This window comes from Pleurodeles waltl, chromosome 6 (genome assembly GCF_031143425.1).
Source record: "Pleurodeles waltl isolate 20211129_DDA chromosome 6, aPleWal1.hap1.20221129, whole genome shotgun sequence".
Classification (NCBI taxonomy): Eukaryota; Metazoa; Chordata; class Amphibia; order Caudata; family Salamandridae; genus Pleurodeles; species Pleurodeles waltl.
The window spans coordinates 698,929,616-698,948,631 of record NC_090445.1 but is presented as its reverse complement, the minus strand read 5'-3'; the positions used below and the strand labels follow the sequence as shown (position 1 = coordinate 698,948,631).

General features: G+C 37.3%; 1 protein-coding gene across 1 annotated transcript in view; it reads left to right on the top strand.

Moving 5' to 3' along the window:
* Positions 1–19,016, top strand: part of LOC138301686 (putative uncharacterized protein DDB_G0277255) — a 163,546-nt gene that overhangs the window by 31,996 nt on the left and 112,534 nt on the right. Inside the window, exons 3-8 of the mRNA XM_069242201.1 lie at positions 4,422–4,484; positions 5,502–5,561; positions 9,113–9,172; positions 11,073–11,135; positions 14,114–14,176; positions 17,153–17,215. Coding sequence (XP_069098302.1) covers positions 4,422–4,484; positions 5,502–5,561; positions 9,113–9,172; positions 11,073–11,135; positions 14,114–14,176; positions 17,153–17,215 — 372 coding nt within the window. The remainder of the gene's footprint in view (positions 1–4,421; positions 4,485–5,501; positions 5,562–9,112; positions 9,173–11,072; positions 11,136–14,113; positions 14,177–17,152; positions 17,216–19,016) is intronic.

The following is a 19,016-nucleotide window of genomic DNA, read 5'->3' as shown; positions in this document are numbered from 1 at the left end:
AGGGGCAACACACACCTCAGTGTTAGAAGACGTGGAGTGAGACATCCCGGTTGCTGCTACCTGTGAAGGTCTTAAGGGCAGTACTGCAGCAAGGAGGATCTGCTGGTTCTTGAGAATAGCAGCCACATCACGATGGTAGGCAGCCAGGTCGGCCCTGAGGGGTTCAATGTTGCATTCGTGCACGTGTTGACAGGATTGCTGTGGTGTTGGGTCAACTGTATTACAGCTGTGCTGATTTCCTTCTGGTTTTTTTGCTGTTCCTGCAAGATAGATGTTAGGGCTTGCATAGCTGCTGCCTGATCTGCAGATGACATCATGCACGAAGCGCACCCCCTCTAGGCTGGCTGCCATAGTTTGCATCCCTACCCGCACCTCCTTGGCCAGCTCCCGCTGTACCCCAACTACAGTTCTATCAAAGCTGGTGCCTGTGTCGTCTGAGTCCTCAGCTGTATTGGAGCTGGCAGGTCTTACAATTGGGGTGGTGGGTGGATTCTCTGCAATGGCTGCTTGTTCTGTGCTCCTCCTTATGACTGAAGGTAGGGTCTGGAGGGTTTCAAGGACCTTTTGGATAGTCTCTTGGGGAATGTTTATCAGCTCATCATCCATGTCATCAGGGTAATCTGGGACAGGCATATCCGCAGGAGATCCATCTTCCTCTGCAATGAAACAGGGTACAATTAGTGTGTCTGTGTTGTGGCATGAGTGATGTGACATGCCTGCCTTGTGATTAATTCACATTGTGATCTTGTTTCGTATTTATTGCTCCAGTCTTTCAGATGGGCATTCTCCCAGGCCTATGTCCCACCTGCATGTCACATGTATGTTATTTAGATATTAGCCTTGTCGGCATCATCTCTTCTTGGTGTTGGATTTGGCCAAATAGTGAATTGCCGCCTTCTTGTCCTATTCAACCCTCCGTCTGCATCCATCCTCATGGTGAGACCTTCCACTGTCTGTGGGTGTTCTGATGGCACTAGCAGCACACTTAACAATCTGGACCTGCCCAGTCTCTGATCTTTCACATCCACTTAAATGTATTTGACATCTAGCATATCCTATGCATAGCAATGTTAAGACATGATATGGATGTTGGCATTGGTAATGTGTACAGCTGATGTTGGGAATGTGTGGTACATTGGATTGCCCTGATAATCGTATCAGTGTCCTATTTCCTCCTCTGACTGTGCAGGTGTATTTCAGTTACCAATTACATGTGTCCTCCCCCTCAATGCTGTTGTCTGAGTAGTATGATATTTGGGATGTTACCCAGGCACAAGATGGACCCTGACATATGCAGCATGGGTATGCCCTTAGTGCTGTGTAGCTCCTATTGTTGTTGACATTGGCTGATGTTTGCAACAACTATGGGCATTGACATTTGACAGTACTGGGGCTTTTGTCTTTTTTCATGGGATTGTTGAAGTTGTCATCCTCAACCCTCTAATTTAGGTGTGTATGATCCATGGGGAGGTTACTGCCATTGGCTCCTTGAGCTGCACACAGAGCGGAGGTGGTAGTGGCAACTGTTGTCGCAGTTACATTCCAGTTGTTGGTATGGCTAGAGATTGTTAATAGGGCCCTAGTTAATGTGGGGGGTATGGTGGCTGACGTGTGCTGGGATGTCAGTTTGATGTTTTGCACTTCCCTCCTGGCGTGGCTTTCCGTTTGCTCCATTATTGGTATGGCAGCAGGCCCCCATGGACTGTTGTTGGAGTAGTGTAATGGTCTGCCCCAGATTCTGTCTGTGCAGGCAATGCCCCCATGCTGTGCCCCTTTACCCATGCCACTCCATGTATATGACTTACATGCAATGTGTAGTAGATATTCCCCCCTGATTGCAGTTGACATTAGTGCATTTCAATTCCCCATGTAACTTACCCTGCTTGTGCGCTGTCTCCTGGTAGTCTGCGCTTCCTGTCTTTGAATCCTTGTGACGATCTCCTCAGGGATGACGGCTGCGACCATCTCCCCCATGTGGCTCCGGGCCTCCTGGTGTGCTGGACTCCCACCTCCAGTCTGCAGTGCCGCCTTCCTGTTCCTGGCCATCTTTTCCTTGGTCCTGCGCTTGCAGTCATGCCAGCGTTTCTTGCACTCGATGACTATTCTGCGTACTTCTGCCACACTGTTAATCTTGTCATCAATTTCTTGCCATATTGCCTCTCTCCTACTGATTGGCAACTTTGATGTGACAAACAGTTGGTGCTGGTGTTCCGTCACGTCTTTAACCAGAATTTCCTGCTCCTCTGCACTGAAGCGACACTTTCTTTTCTTCTTATAAGTGTCCTGGTTCTTGCGTGGGTCCTCCTGGCTGGTTCCTGGTCTGTTGTCATCTTCCTGGGGTCTGTCTTGGCACCTGGGATCCATTTTGGCTCTCCTCTGGTGAAATGGCAGTGTTTGCGGGTTTTTTTGACGCTATTGTGTCAAAAAACAGTGCATATCCGGTTTGCGGGGTCGTAAATCGACCCACAGTCATTTCCACCACGTTAACGTCATTTTGCTTTACGACTTGACGCTGCGGTGTGTGTCAAAATAAATGACTCCTGTCTGTGGTTTGCGCTGCCTTGCGTCAAAGTATACATTTGACCCACGCACGGCGCACCAAAATGGCGTTAGCCGGCGGTAATATTCTTTACGCAAAACTGCGAAGGTGCAGTTTTGCGTCAAAAAGTATAAATATGGCCCCTTGTACCATTGCAAATTGCAAGAAATGTATTAAGCTAGTCATCTGTAATAATGTGTTTGCCTTCATCCATAGTCCATGGCATGGATTCAAAGAGTGAGGTTTGATTGCTTCGACTGGCATACATGGATGACAACTCACCACTGACCATTATTAACTTTTATGAGACATATTTATGGTTCCATTCCATTCTCACTTCAAGAAATACAATTATAGAAATAAAGCTTATATAAGTAAACATTTTCTTTTTAATTAGAAACAACTTCTTCAAAAACAACACAAGCGCTGCATGCAACACCGGGAACATATTCTCCAGGTAAATGCAGCATGACACACTTTATTTGTTATACCTATCTGTGCAGCAAGAGTGGGTCCACATAATATATATATTTCTCTGGTAGCTGCCTGTTCAAGTAAGCTCATTATTTTCTATGTGCAAAATCTATTTATGGTTTGCTTTTCTTCTAACCTAAAGAGATGCACCTAAAGAACTAACCTTCACATAAGTAGCTTTTTTTAATTTTGATAGAGACAACAATTTGTTATAGATGTTAATTCAATTAATATGTTGACCTCTGCCAGGAGTAGCAGTATAATTTGGCATGGGTGTATCAATTTACTTCTGAAACATAGTCTCCGAATTAATGGATTTTAATACTGTAAGTCTCCCTTTTTCAACATAAACTTTCAACTATATCACCATCAAAAGCACTGAAATACAAGACTAGCAAATATAGGTAAATACTAAATGAACATAATATCTTTAAACTACTTGCCAAGGTTGATAGAAAATAATGGAAAGCATTAAGAGCACACCAGGTCTTTAAAAATAATGAATATATGCCTAATCCCATCATTGGACCCAATGCAGTAATTCAACCCAATACTGCAATTAGCTCAATTTGTTTGATTTCACAAATACTGCCTGGACAAAGAAAAAATATATAGTAAACACATATAGGAATTCAGATCACGTCCTAGCCCTAGATTTTGGCCTTCATGTTCATTCTTTGCATTGCTTCACTGGTTATTTGATCATGACTTTTGAACGAAGTGAAATGCAGGGCACACATCCAAAAGCAAATGTTATATTGTACATTTATAGCAAGGTGAATGCTTTCCTTTGTAGATTATTACATTTTTCTGTAAAAAACTACGGATCTGACTCTCAAACTGCACATTGTGGGATGTCTTGTAATACTACAAACCACACTACAAATGGTACTAAAAATTGAAAGTTTTACCTAACGTTTGCTGTGGAGTTTGCTCCCTGACTGTCTAGTCTTCTTCCAAGTAAGTATATGTTTTAGTAGTGAATGTGGGATAGACACGGCGGATGAGTGGTAAAGGAAAAGACTTACTACTAAAGTTGATGTGATTAAGGAAGAGTAAGAGGGGTTTAATGAGAGTCAGGGATGGGTTTAGGGCGGTATGCCAACCACAAACATAAGAGTGAGCCAAATGCATTAGTCACATGGTGGAGACAAGTTACTAACATTTCTGTATTAAGTTTCCAAGTGGAGTTTGTCAATACCAAAAGTTCACAAAATTGTAACTTTCCTTTACAAATCAGGCCCATGGTTACTAGCAGCTGTGTTCCTATTCTTGACAAAATCAGAGCTGCTGAAATATACATCAGTTTAGGTTGAATTTACGTAAATATTCTTTCAGAATTGCCTTTTTTTAATTCCAACTGACCCATACATTTATAAGTTTAAATAAATCTTATCTAACATTTTAGAGACAACTACCTCAACTAAACCATCAACTCAAACACCAGAAATAACAGCAAAAACCAATACAGGTAAACAGACAAAGACAATTGTAACTTTTCTACTTCTCTGACAAAGAGGTCATTGGAATGTGCTTACCTGGGTTATATAAAAGGTCTCACCTTGACATGCATCACTACATATATTCTTATAACCAGTATGACAAACACGAATACTCACTTCATATGTTAAACAGATTGTGTAAATGGTCATTTGTGTTAACCTTTGAAAAATAGAGTATAAAATAATTAGGCTATTCGAAATTATCTTTCTATCGCTGAAAATCTCCGACAAATTGTTGATGTAGGCTTTATAGTTATTGCCCATAATCTGATTGAGCTACCGGGATCAAATTCCCAAAAAATATCCTTCCAGTGAAAAGGGTGGTTTAGTATCACATAAACCCAATTAGTGTTGCAGAAGAATACATCTCTATATTGACCATATTTATTGGAGCCTTGCTTCTGACAAACTTCAAAATATTCAGTGGGAGTGAATGGAATATGTGAGTAAGTTTTACGTTGATTTCAATTACATGAATTTTCTATAATTTTATTGATAAGTACAGATGTCTAGGTTATTAGCTAGCAAGTGTCGATGGGATGATCTATCCTTCCTTAGCGCATTCTTGAAAGAACAATCAATTTCATTGGGAAATTACCCTCTCTTCGTGTCATTGAAATGTTCCTTTTATTTTGGCCTTTATAACACTCATGGCTGCCATTAAATATTTTAGTGAAATTTGTCAACTGATCCAATCTTTCTGAGTGACCTAGAAATCGTTTCTAGTGACATCTTGTACCTTTGCAAATTTCAAGAAATGTATTATGCTAGTCATCTGTAATAATGTGTTTGCCTTCATCCATAGTCCATGGCATGGATTCAAAGAGTGAGGTTTGATTGCTTCAACTAGCATACATGGATGACAGCTCACCAATGAGCATTATTAACTTTTATGAGACATATTTATGGTTTCCTTCCATTATCACTTCAAGAAATACAATTATAGAAATAAAGCTTATATAAGTAAACATTTTCTTTTTCATTAGAAACAACTTCTTCAAAAACATCACAAGCGCGGCATGCAACAAAGGGAACATCTTCTCCAGGTAAATGCAGCTTGACACACTTTATTTTTTATACCTATCTGTGCAGCAAGAGTGGGTCCACATAATATATATAGTTCTCTGGTAGCTGTCTGTTCATAAGCTCATTATTTTCTATTTGCAAAATCTATTTATGGTTTGCTTTTCTTCTGACCTAAAGAGATGCACATAAAGAACTAACCTTCACATAAGAAGCTTTTTTTTTATTTTGATAGAGACAACAGCTTCAAAAACATCACAAACTCCACCAGCGACCACAGGAACATTCCCTCCAGGTAAATGTTGTTTGGTATACCTTTTTATTCCCATCTTTCTCTGCAACAAGAAGGGGGCTTAAGAAGGGCATGATACTATTTCCATTATCAAGAGCAATAAGAGAGATTTGTTGTACACCTATGTTCTCTAAGTTTAGGAATATATTCCTCAATCTCTTATATTTTTTTGCTTTACTTCACTGCAGTATAAGGCAAATTCATAAAGTTAAAAGCAATGTAGAGCGAAAATAGCATGAGTAAAACTTTCCTTTGTGGGACTTCTCTTTTTTTTTTCAATACGAAGTAAATAGCATTTCCCTCACAGCCATGACTAATGGGACTGTGCTGGAATTGGAATTTGTTATAGATGTCAACTCAATGAATATGTTGACCTCTGCCAGAAGAAGCAGCATAATTTGGCATGGGTGTATCAATTTACTTCTGAAACATAGTCTCCGAATTATAGGATTTTAATACAGTAAGTCTCCCTTTTTCAACATAAACTTTCAACTATATCACCATCAAAACCACTGGAATACAAGACTACCAGTTATAGGTAAATACTAAATGAACATAATGGGGGTCATTCCAACCCCGGCGGGTGGCGCCCGGCGGGCGGAAACCGCCCAAATACCGCCCGCGGTCAAATGACCGCAGGGACCATTCTAACTTTCCCGCTGGGCCGGCGGGAAAGCCCCAGCAAAGATGAAGCCGGCTCCGAATGGAGCCGGCGGCTTTACTGGGGTGCGACGGGTGCAGTTGCACCCGTCGCGATTTTCAGTGTCTGCTAAGCAGACACTGAAAATCTTAATGGGGCCCTGTTAGGGGGCCCCTGCCCTGCCCATGCCATTGGCTTGGGCAGTGCAGGGGCCCCCAGGGGCCCCACGACACCCGTTCCCGCCAGCCTCTTCCTGGCGGTGTAAACCGCCAGGAACAGGCTGGCGGGAAGGGGGTCGGAATCCTCATGGCGGCGCTGCATGGAGGATTCCCCCAGCCGGGGGCAATCCGGCGGGAAACCGCCGGACCCGGCTGGTCGACCGCGGTGTAGCACCGCCAGCCTGTTGGTGGTGCTACCTCCGGCCTCCACCCTGGCGGTCTCTGACCGCCAGGGTCGTAATGAGGCCCAATATCTTTAAACTTACTAATTTTGATAGAAAATAAGGGAAAGCATTAAGAGCACACCAGGTTTTTTAAAATTATGAATATATGCCTAATCCCGTCATTGGACCTAATGCAGGAAATGAACCCAATGCTGCAATTAACTCAATTTGTTTGATTTCACAAATACTACCTGGACAAAAAAAAATACTAAACACATATAAGAATTCAGAACACTTGCTTACTTTGAAAATCTCTACCATAATTTTCAGTCACTCTGGCAACATATCTTTCCTAAATAGTCCTAGCCCTAGATTGTGGCCTTCATGTTCATTCTTTCCATTGCTTCACTGGTTATTTGAGCATGACTTTTGAACGAAGTGAAATGCAGGGCACACATCCTAAAGCAAATGTAATATTGTATATTTATAGCAAGGTGAATGCTTTCCTTTGTAGATTATTACATTTTTCGGTAAAAAAACTACGGATCTGACTCTAAAACGCCACATTGTGGGATGTCTTGTGGTACTGCAAACTACGATACAAATGGTACAACAAAATGTCAGTTTTATGTTTGGTGTGGAGTTTGCTCCCTGACTGTTTAGTCTTATTCCAAGTAAGTATATGTTTTAGTAGTGAATGTGGGATGGAGACGTGGGATGAGTGGTAAAAGGAAAAGACTTGCTACTGAAGTTGATGTGATTAAGGAAGAGTAAGAGGGGTTTAAGGAGAGTCAGGGATGGGATTAGGGAGGTATGCCAACCACGAACATAAGAGTGAGCAAAATGCATTAGTCACATGGTGGAGACAAGTTGCTAACATTTCTGTATTAAGTTTCCAAGTGGAGTTTGTCAATACCAAAATTAGTAAACTTAGTTAGTAAACTTAGCAAACTTAGTAAACTTACAACAAAGAGTAAACATTCACAAAACTGTAACTTACCTTTACAAATCAGGCCAATGGTTACTGGCAGCTGCGTTCCTATTCATGACAAAATCAGAGCTGCTGAAATATACATCAGTTTAGGGTGAATTTACGCAATTATTCCTTCAGAATTGCCTTTTTTAAATTCCAACTGACTAATACATTTATAAGGTTAAATAAATCTTCTCTATCATTTTAGAGACAACAACCTCAACTAAACCATCAACTCAAACACCAGAAATAACAGCAAAAACCAATCCAGATAAACAGGCAAAGACAATTGTAACTTTTCAACTTCTCTGACAAAGAGGTCATTGGATTGTGCTTACCTGGGTTATAGAAAAGGTCTCACCTTGACATGATTCACTACATATATTCTTATATCCAGTATGACAAACATGATTACTTACTTCATCTGTTAAACAGATTGTTTAAATGGTCATTTGTGTCAGCCTTTGAAAAACAGAGTATAAAATAATAACGCTATTCAAAATTATCTTTCTATCGCTGAAAATCTCCGACAAATTGTTGATGTAGGCTTTACAGGTATTGCCCATAATCTGATTAAGCTAACAGGATCAAATTCCCAAAATATATCCTTCCAGTGAAAAGGATGGTTTAGTTTCACATAAACCAAATTAGTATTGCAGAAGAATACATCTCTATATTGACTATATTTATTGGAGCCTTGCTTCTGACAAAGTTCAAATATTCAGTGGGATTGATGGGAATATATGAGTACGTTTTACTTTGATTTCAATTACATGAATTTTCTATCATTTTATTGATAAGTACATATGTCTAGGTTATTAGCTAGCAAGTGTCCATGGGATGATCTATCCTTCCTTAGCGCGTTCTTGAAAGAATAATCAATTTCATTGGGAAATTACTCTCTCTTGGTGTCCTTGAAATGTTCGTTTTATTTAGGCCTTTATAACACTCATGGCTGCCATTAAACGTTTTAGTGAAATTTGTCAACTGATCCAATCTTTCTGAGTGACCTAGAAATAATTTCTAGTGACATCTTGTACCTTTGCAAATTTCAAGAAATGTATTAAGCTAATCATCTGTAATAATGTGTTTGCCTTCATCCATAGTCCATGGCATGGATTCAAAGAGTGAGGTTTGATTGCTTCAACTAGCATACATGGATGACAGCTCACCACTGACCATTATTAACTTGCATGAGACATATTTATGGTTCCCTTCCATTCACACTTCAAGAAATACAATTATAGAAATAAAGCTTATATAAGTAAAACTTTTCTTTTTCATTAGAAACAACTTCTTCAAAAACATCACAAGCGCCGCATGCAACAACGGGAACATCTTCTCCAGGTAAAGGCAGCTTGACACACTTTATTTTTTATACCTATCTGTGCAGCAAGAGGGGGTCCACATAATATATATAGTTCTCTGGTAGCTGTCTGTTCAAATAAGCTCATTATTTTCTATTTGCAAAATCTATTTATGGTTTGCTTTTCTTCTGACCTAAAGAGATGCACCTAAAGAACTATCCTTCACATAAGAAGCTTTTTTTTATTTTGATAGAGACAACAGCTTCAAAAACATCACAAACTCCACCAGCGACCACAGGAACATTCCCTCCAGGTAAATGTTGTTTGGTATACCTTGTTATTCCCATCTTTCTTTGCAACAAGAAGGGGGCTTAAGAAGGGCATGATACTATTTCCACTATCAAGAGCAATAAGAGAGATTTGTTGTACACTTATGTTCTCTAAATTTAGGAATATATTCCTCAGTCTCTTATATTTCTTTGCTTTACTTCACTGCAGTATAAGGCAAATTCATAAAGTTAAAAGCAATGTAGAGCGAAAATAGCATGAGTAAAACTTTCCTTTGTGGGACTTCTCTTTTTTTTTTCAATACGAAGTAAATAGCATTTCCCTCACAGCCATGACTAATGGGACTGTGCTGGAATTGGAATTTGTTATAGATGTCAACTCAATGAATATGTTGACCTCTGCCAGAAGAAGCAGCATAACTTGGCATGGGTGTATCAATTTACTTCTGAAACATAGTCTCCGAATTAATGGAGTTTTATACAGTAAGTCTCCCTTTTTCAACATAAACTTTCAACTATATCACCATCAAAAGCGCTGGAATACAAGACTAGCAATTATAGGTAAATGCTAAATGAACATAATATCTTTAAAATTGCTAATTGTGATAGAAAATAAGAGAAAGCATTAAGAGCACACCAGGTCTTTAAAAATTATGAATATATGCCTAATCCCGTCATTGGACCCAATGCAGTAATTCAACCCAATGCTGCAATTAACTCAATTTGTTTGATTTCACAAATACTACCTGGACAAAAAAAAAGAAATACTAAACACATATAAGAATTCAGAACACTTACTGATTTTGAAAATCTCTACCATATTTTTCAGTCACTCTGGCAACATATCTTTCCTAAATAGTCCTAGCCCTAGATTGTGGCCTTCATGTTAATTCTTTCCATTGCTTCACTGGTTATTTGAGCATGACTTTTGAACGAAGTGAAATGCAGGGCACACATCCTAAAGCAAATGTAATATTGTATATTTATAGCAAGGTGAATGCTTTCCTTTGTAGATTATTAAATTTTTCTGAAAAAAACTACGGATCTGACTCTCAAACTGCACATTGTGGGATGTCTTGTAGTACTACAAACCACACTACAAATGGTACTACAAAATGTAAGTTTTACCTAACTTTTGGTGTGTAGTTTGCTCCCTGACTGTCTAGTCTACTTCCAAGTAAGTATATGTTTTAGTAGTGAATGTGGGATGAACACGGGGATGAGTGGTAAAAGGAAAAGACTTACTACTAAAGTTGATGTGATTAAGGAAGAGTAAGAGGGGTTTAAGGAGAGTCAGGGATGGGTTTAGGGAGGTATGCCAATCACCAACATAAAAGTGAGCCAAATGCATTAGTCACATGGTGGAGACAAGTTACTAACATTTCTGTATTAAGTTTCCAAGTGGAGTTTGTCAACACCAAAAGTAGTAAACTTACAACAATGAGTAAACATTCACAAAATTGTAACTTACCTTTACAAATCAGGCCCATGGTTACTAGCAGCTGCGTTCCTATTTATGACAAAATCAGAGCTGCTGAAATATACATCAGTTTAGTGTGAATTTACTTAAATATTCCTTCAGAATTGCCTTTTTTTTAATTCCAACTGACCCATACATTTATAAGGTTAAATAAATCTTCTCTATCATTTTAGAGATAACAACCTCAACTAAACCATCAACTCAAACACCAGAAATAAAAGCTAAAACCAATCCAGGTAAACAGACAAAGACAATTGTAACTTTTCCTACTTCTCTGACAAAGACATCATTGGAGTATGTTTACTTGGGTTATATAAAAGGTCTTACCTTGACATGCATCACTACATATGTTCTTATATCCAGTATGACAAACATAATTGCCCACTTCATATGTTAAACAGATTGTGTAAATGGTCATTTGTATCAGCCGTTAAAAAATAGAGTATAAAATAATTAGGCTATTCGAAATTATCTTTCTATCACTGAAAATCTCCAACAAATTGTTGATGTAGGCTTTATAGGTATTGCCCATAATCGGATTGAGCTACCGGGATCAAATTCCCAAAATATATCCTTCCAGTGAAAAGGGTGGTTTAGGATCACATAAACCAAATTAGTATTGCAGAAGAATACATCTCTATATTGACTATATTTATTGGAGCCTTGCTTCTGACAAACTTCAAAACATTCAGTGGGAGTGATGGGAATATATGAGTAAGTTTTACTTTGATTTCAATTACATGAATTTTCTATCATTTTATTGATAAGTACATATGTCTAGGTTATTAGCTAGCAAGTGTCCATGGGATGATCTATCCTTCCTTAGCGCATTCTTGAAAGAATAATCAATTTAATTGGGAAATGACCATATCTTCGTGTCATTGAAATGTTCCTTTGATTTAGATTTTTATAACACTCATGGCTGCCATGAAATGTTTTAGTGAAATTTGTCAACTGATACAATCTTTCTGAGTGACCTAGAAATCGTTTCTAGTGACATCTTGTACCTTTGCAAATTGCAAGAAATGTATTAAGCTAGACATCTGTAATAATGTGTTTGCCTTCATCCATAGTCCATGGCATGGATTCAGAGTGAAGTTTGATCGCTTCAGCTAGCATACATGGATGACAGCTCACCAATGAGCATTATTAACTTTTAGAAGACATATTTATGGTTTCCTTCCATTCTCTCTTCAAGAAATACACCTATAGAAATAAAGCTTATTTAAGAAAAACATTTCTTTTTCATTAGAAACAACTTCTTCAAAAACATCACAAGCGCCGCATGCAACAACGGGAACATCTTCTCCAGGTAAATGCAGCTTGACACACTTTATTTTTTATACCAATATGTGAAGCAAGAGTGGGTCCAAATAATATATATAGTTCTCTGGTAGTTGCCTGTTCAAATAAGCTCATTATTTTCTATTTGCAAAACCTATTTATGGTTTGCTTTTCTTCTGACCTAAAGAGATGCACCTAAAGAACTAGCCTTCACATAAGTAGCTTTTTTTTTTATTTTGATAGCGACAACAGCTTCAAAAACATCACAAACTCCACCAGTGACCACAGGAACATTCCCTCCAGGTAAATGTTGTTTGGTATACCTTTTTATTCCCATCTTTCTCTGCAACAAGAAGGGGGCTTAAGAAGGGCATGATACTATTTCCACTATCAAGAGCAATAAGATAGATTTGTTGTACACTTATGTTCTCTAAGTTTAGAAATATATTCCTCAGTCTCTTATATTTCTTTGCTTTACTTCACTGCAGTATAAGGCAAATTCATAAAGTTAAAAGCAATGTAGAGCGAAAATAGCATGAGTAAAACTTTCCTTTGTGGGACTTCTCTTTTTTTTTTCAATACGAAGTAAATAGCATTTCCCTCACAGCCATGACTAATGGGACTGTGCTGGAATTGGAATTTGTTATAGATGTCAACTCAATGAATATGTTGACCTCTGCCAGAAGAAGCAGCATAACTTGGCATGGGTGTATCAATTTACTTCTGAAACATAATCTCCGAATTAATGGATTTTTATACAGTAAGTCTCCCTTTTTCAACATAAACTTTCAACTATATCACCATCAAAAGCGCTGGAATACAAGACTAGCAATTATAGGTAAATGCTAAATGAACATAATATCTTTAAAATTGCTAATTGTGATAGAAAATAAGAGAAAGCATTAAGAGCACACCAGGTCTTTTGAAAATTATGAATATATGCCTAATCCCGTCATTGGACCCAATGCAGTAATTCAACCCAATGCTGCAATTAACTCAATTTGTTTGATTTCACAAATACTACCTGGACAAAAAAAAAGAAATACTAAACACATATAAGAATTCAGAACACTTACTGACTTTGAAAATCTCTACCATATTTTTCAGTCACTCTGGCAACATATCTTTCCTAAATAGTCCTAGCCCTAGATTGTGGCCTTCATTTTCATTCTTTCCATTGCTTCACTGGTTATTTGAGCATGACTTTTGAACGAAGTGAAATGCAGGGCACACATCCTAAAGCAAATGTAATATTGTATATTTATAGCAAGGTGAATGCTTTCCTTTGTAGATTATTACATTTTTCTGAAAAAAACTACGGATCTGACTCTCAAACTCACATTGTGGGATGTCTTGTAGTACTACAAACCACACTACAAATGGTACTACAAAATGTAAGTTTTACCTAACTTTTGGTGTGGAGTTTGCTCCCTGACTGTCTAGTCTACTTCCAAGTAAGTATATGTTTTAGTAGTGAATGTGGGATGAACACGGGGATGAGTGGTAAAAGGAAAAGACTTACTACTAAAGTTGATGTGATTAAGGAAGAGTAAGAGGGGTTTAAGGAGAGTCAGGGATGGGTTTAGGGAGGTATGCCAATCACCAACATAAAAGTGAGCCAAATGCATTAGTCACATGGTGGAGACAAGTTACTAACATTTCTGTATTAAGTTTCCAAGTGGAGTTTGTCAACACCAAAAGTAGTAAACTTACAACAATGAGTAAACATTCACAAAATTGTAACTTACCTTTACAAATCAGGCCCATGGTTATTAGCAGCTGCGTTCCTATTCATGACAAAATCAGAGCTGCTGAAATATACATCAGTTTAGTGTGAATTTACTTAAATATTCCTTCAGAATTGCCTTTTTTTTTATTCCAACTGACCCATACATTTATAAGGTTAAATAAATCTTCTCTATCATTTTAGAGATAACAACCTCAACTAAACCATCAACTCAAACACCAGAAATAAAAGCTAAAACCAATCCAGGTAAACAGACAAAGACAATTGTAACTTTTCCTACTTCTCTGACAAAGACATCATTGGAGTATGTTTACTTGGGTTATATAAAAGGTCTTACCTTGACATGCATCACTACATATGTTCTTATATCCAGTATGACAAACATAATTGCCCACTTCATATGTTAAACAGATTGTGTAAATGGTCATTTGTATCAGCCGTTGAAAAATAGAGTATAAAATAATTAGGCTATTCGAAATTATCTTTCTATCACTGAAAATCTCCAACAAATTGTTGATGTAGGCTTTATAGGTATTGCCCATAATCGGATTGAGCTACCGGGATCAAATTCCCAAAATATATCCTTCCAGTGAAAAGGGTGGTTTAGTATCACATAAACCAAATTAGTATTGCAGAAGAATACATCTCTATATTGACTATATTTATTGGAGCCTTGCTTCTGACAAACTTCAAAACATTCAGTGGGAGTGATGGGAATATATGAGTAAGTTTTACTTTGATTTCAATTACATGAATTTTCTATCATTTTATTGATAAGTACATATGTCTAGGTTATTAGCTAGCAAGTGTCCATGGGATGATCTATCCTTCCTTAGCGCATTCTTGAAAGAATAATCAATTTAATTGGGAAATGACCATCTCTTCGTGTCATTGAAATGTTCCTTTGATTTAGATTTTTATAACACTCATGGCTGCCATGAAACGTTTTAGTGAAATTTGTCAACTGATACAATCTTTCTGAGTGACCTAGAAATCGTTTCTAGTGACATCTTGTACCTTTGCAAATTGCAAGAAATGTATTAAGCTAGACATCTGTAATAATGTGTTTGCCTTCATCCATAGTCCATGGCATGGATTCAGAGTGAAGTTTGATCGCTTCAGCTAGCATACATGGATGACAGCTCACCAATGAGCATTATTAACTTTTAGAAGACATATTTATGGTTTCCTTCCATTCTCACTTCAAGAAATACACCTATAGAAATAAAGCTTATATAAGAAAAACATTTCTTTTTCATTAGAAACAACTTCTTCAAAAACATCACAAGCGCCGCATGCAACAACGGGAACATCTTCTCCAGGTAAATGCAGCTTGACACACTTTATTTTTTATACCAATATGTGAAGCAAGAGTGGGTCCAAATAATATATATAGTTCTCTGGTAGTTGCCTGTTCAAATAAGCTCATTATTTTCTATTTGCAAAACCTATTTATGGTTTGCTTTTCTTCTGACCTAAAGAGATGCACCTAAAGAACTAGCCTTCACATAAGTAGCTTTTTTTTTATTTTGATAGCGACAACAGCTTCAAAAACATCACAAACTCCACCAGTGACCACAGGAACATTCCCTCCAGGTAAATGTTGTTTGGTATACCTTTTTATTCCCATCTTTCTCTGCAACAAGAAGGGGGCTTAAGAAGGGCATGATACTATTTCCACTATCAAGAGCAATAAGAGAGATTTGTTGTACACTTATGTTCTCTAAGTTTAGAAATATATTCCTCAGTCTCTTATATTTCTTTGCTTTACTTCACTGCAGTATAAGACAAATTCATAAAGTTAAAAGCAATGTAGAGCGAAAATAGCATGAGTAAAACTTTCCTTTGTGGGACTTCTCTTTTTTTTTTCAATACGAAGTAAATAGCATTTCCCTCACAGCCATGACTAATGGGACTGTGCTGGAATTGGAATTTGTTATAGATGTCAACTCAATGAATATGTTGACCTCTGCCAGAAGAAGCAGCATAACTTGGCATGGGTGTATCAATTTACTTCTGAAACATAATCTCCGAATTAATGGATTTTTATACAGTAAGTCTCCCTTTTTCAACATAAACTTTCAACTATATCACCATCAAAAGCGCTGGAATACAAGACTAGCAATTATAGGTAAATGCTAAATGAACATAATATCTTTAAAATTGCTAATTGTGATAGAAAATAAGAGAAAGCATTAAGAGCACACCAGGTCTTTAAAAATTATGAATATATGCCTAATCCCGTCATTGGACCCAATGCAGTAATTCAACCCAATGCTGCAATTAACTCAATTTGTTTGATTTCACAAATACTACCTGGACAAAAAAAAAGAAATACTAAACACATATAAGAATTCAGAACACTTACTGACTTTGAAAATCTCTACCATATTTTTCAGTCACTCTGGCAACATATCTTTCCTAAATAGTCCTAGCCCTAGATTGTGGCCTTCATTTTCATTCTTTCCATTGCTTCACTGGTTATTTGAGCATGACTTTTGAACGAAGTGAAATGCAGGGCACACATCCTAAAGCAAATGTAATATTGTATATTTATAGCAAGGTGAATGCTTTCCTTTGTAGATTATTACATTTTTCTGAAAAAAACTACGGATCTGACTCTCAAACTCACATTGTGGGATGTCTTGTAGTACTACAAACCACACTACAAATGGTACTACAAAATGTAAGTTTTACCTAACTTTTGGTGTGGAGTTTGCTCCCTGACTGTCTAGTCTACTTCCAAGTAAGTATATGTTTTAGTAGTGAATGTGGGATGAACACGGGGATGAGTGGTAAAAGGAAAAGACTTACTACTAAAGTTGATGTGATTAAGGAAGAGTAAAAGGGGTTTAAGGAGAGTCAGGGATGGGTTTAGGGAGGTATGCCAATCACCAACATAAAAGTGAGCCAAATGCATTAGTCACACGGTGGAGACAAGTTACTAACATTTCTGTATTAAGTTTCCAAGTGGAGTTTGTCAACACCAAAAGTAGTAAACTTACAACAATGAGTAAACATTCACAAAATTGTAACTTACCTTTACAAATCAGGCCCATGGTTATTAGCAGCTGCGTTCCTATTCATGACAAAATCAGAGCTGCTGAAATATACATCAGTTTAGTGTGAATTTACTTAAATATTCCTTCAGAATTGCCTTTTTTTTTATTCCAACTGACCCATACATTTATAAGGTTAAATAAATCTTCTCTATCATTTTAGAGATAACAACCTCAACTAAACCATCAACTCAAACACCAGAAATAAAAGCTAAAACCAATCCAGGTAAACAGACAAAGACAATTGTAACTTTTCCTACTTCTCTGACAAAGACATCATTGGAGTATGTTTACTTGGGTTATATAAAAGGTCTTACCTTGACATGCATCACTACATATATTCTTATATCCAGTATGACAAACATAATTGCCCACTTCATATGTTAAACAGATTGTGTAAATGGTCATTTGTATCAGCCGTTGAAAAATAGAGTATAAAATAATTAGGCTATTCGAAATTATCTTTCTATCACTGAAAATCTCCAACAAATTGTTGATGTAGGCTTTATAGGTATTGCCCATAATCGGATTGAGCTACCGGGATCAAATTCCCAAAATATATCCTTCCAGTGAAAAGGGTGGTTTAGTATCACATAAACCAAATTAGTATTGCAGAAGAATACATCTCTATATTGACTATATTTATTGGAGCCTTGCTTCTGACAAACTTCAAAACATTCAGTTTGAGTGATGGGAATATATGAGTAAGTTTTACTTTGATTTCAATTACATGAATTTTCTATCATTTTATTGATAAGTACATATGTCTAGGTTATTAGCTAGCAAGTGTCCATGGGATGATCTATCCTTCCTTAGCGCATTCTTGAAAGAATAATCAATTTAATTGGGAAATGACCATCTCTTCGTGTCATTGAAATGTTCCTTTGATTTAGATCTTTATAACACTCATGGCTGCCATGAAACGTTTTAGTGAAATTTGTCAACTGATACAATCTTTCTGAGTGACCTAGAAATCGTTTCTAGTGACATCTTGTACCTTTGCAAATTGCAAGAAATGTATTAAGCTAGACATCTGTAATAATGTGTTCGCCTTCATCCATAGTCCATGGCATGGATTCAGAGTGAAGTTTGATTGCTTCAGCTAGCATACATGGATGACAGCTCACCAATGAGCATTATTAACTTTTAGAAGACATATTTATGGTTTCCTTGCATTCTCACTTCAAGAAATACACCTATAGAAATAAAGCTTATATAAGAAAAACATTTCTTTTTCATTAGAAACAACTTCTTCAAAAACATCACAAGCGCCGCATGCAACAACGGGAACATCTTCTCCAGGTAAATGCAGCTTGACACACTTTATTTTTTATACCAATATGTGAAGCAAGAGTGGGTCCAAATAATATATATAGTTCTCTGGTAGTTGCCTGTTCAAATAAGCTCATTATTTTCTATTTGCAAAACCTATTTATGGTTTGCTTTTCTTCTGACCTAAAGAGATGCACCTAAAGAACTAGCCTTCACATAAGTAGCTTTTTTTTTATTTTGATAGCGACAACAGCTTCAAAAACATCACAAACTCCACCAGTGACCACAGGAACATTCCCTCCAGGTAAATGTTGTTTGGTATACCATTTTATTCCCATCTTTCTCTGCAACAAGAAGGGGGCTTAAGAAGGGCATGATACTATTTCCATTATCAAGAGCAATAAGAGAGATTTGTTGTACACCTATGTTCTCTAAGTTTAGGAATATATTCCTCAATCTCTTATATTTCTTTGCTTCACTTCACTGCAGTATAAGGCACATTCATAAAGTTAAATGCAATGTAGAGCGAAAATAGCATGAGTAAAACTTTCCCTTTTGGGACTGCTCTTTTTTTCTCAATACGAAGTAAATACCATTTCCCTCACAGCCATGACTAATGGGACTGTGCTGGAATTGGAATTTGTTATAGATGTCAATTCAATGAATATGTTGACATCTGCCAGAAGAAGCAGCAGAATTTGGCGTGGGTGTATCAATTTACTTCTGAAACATAGTCTCTGAATTAATGGATTTTA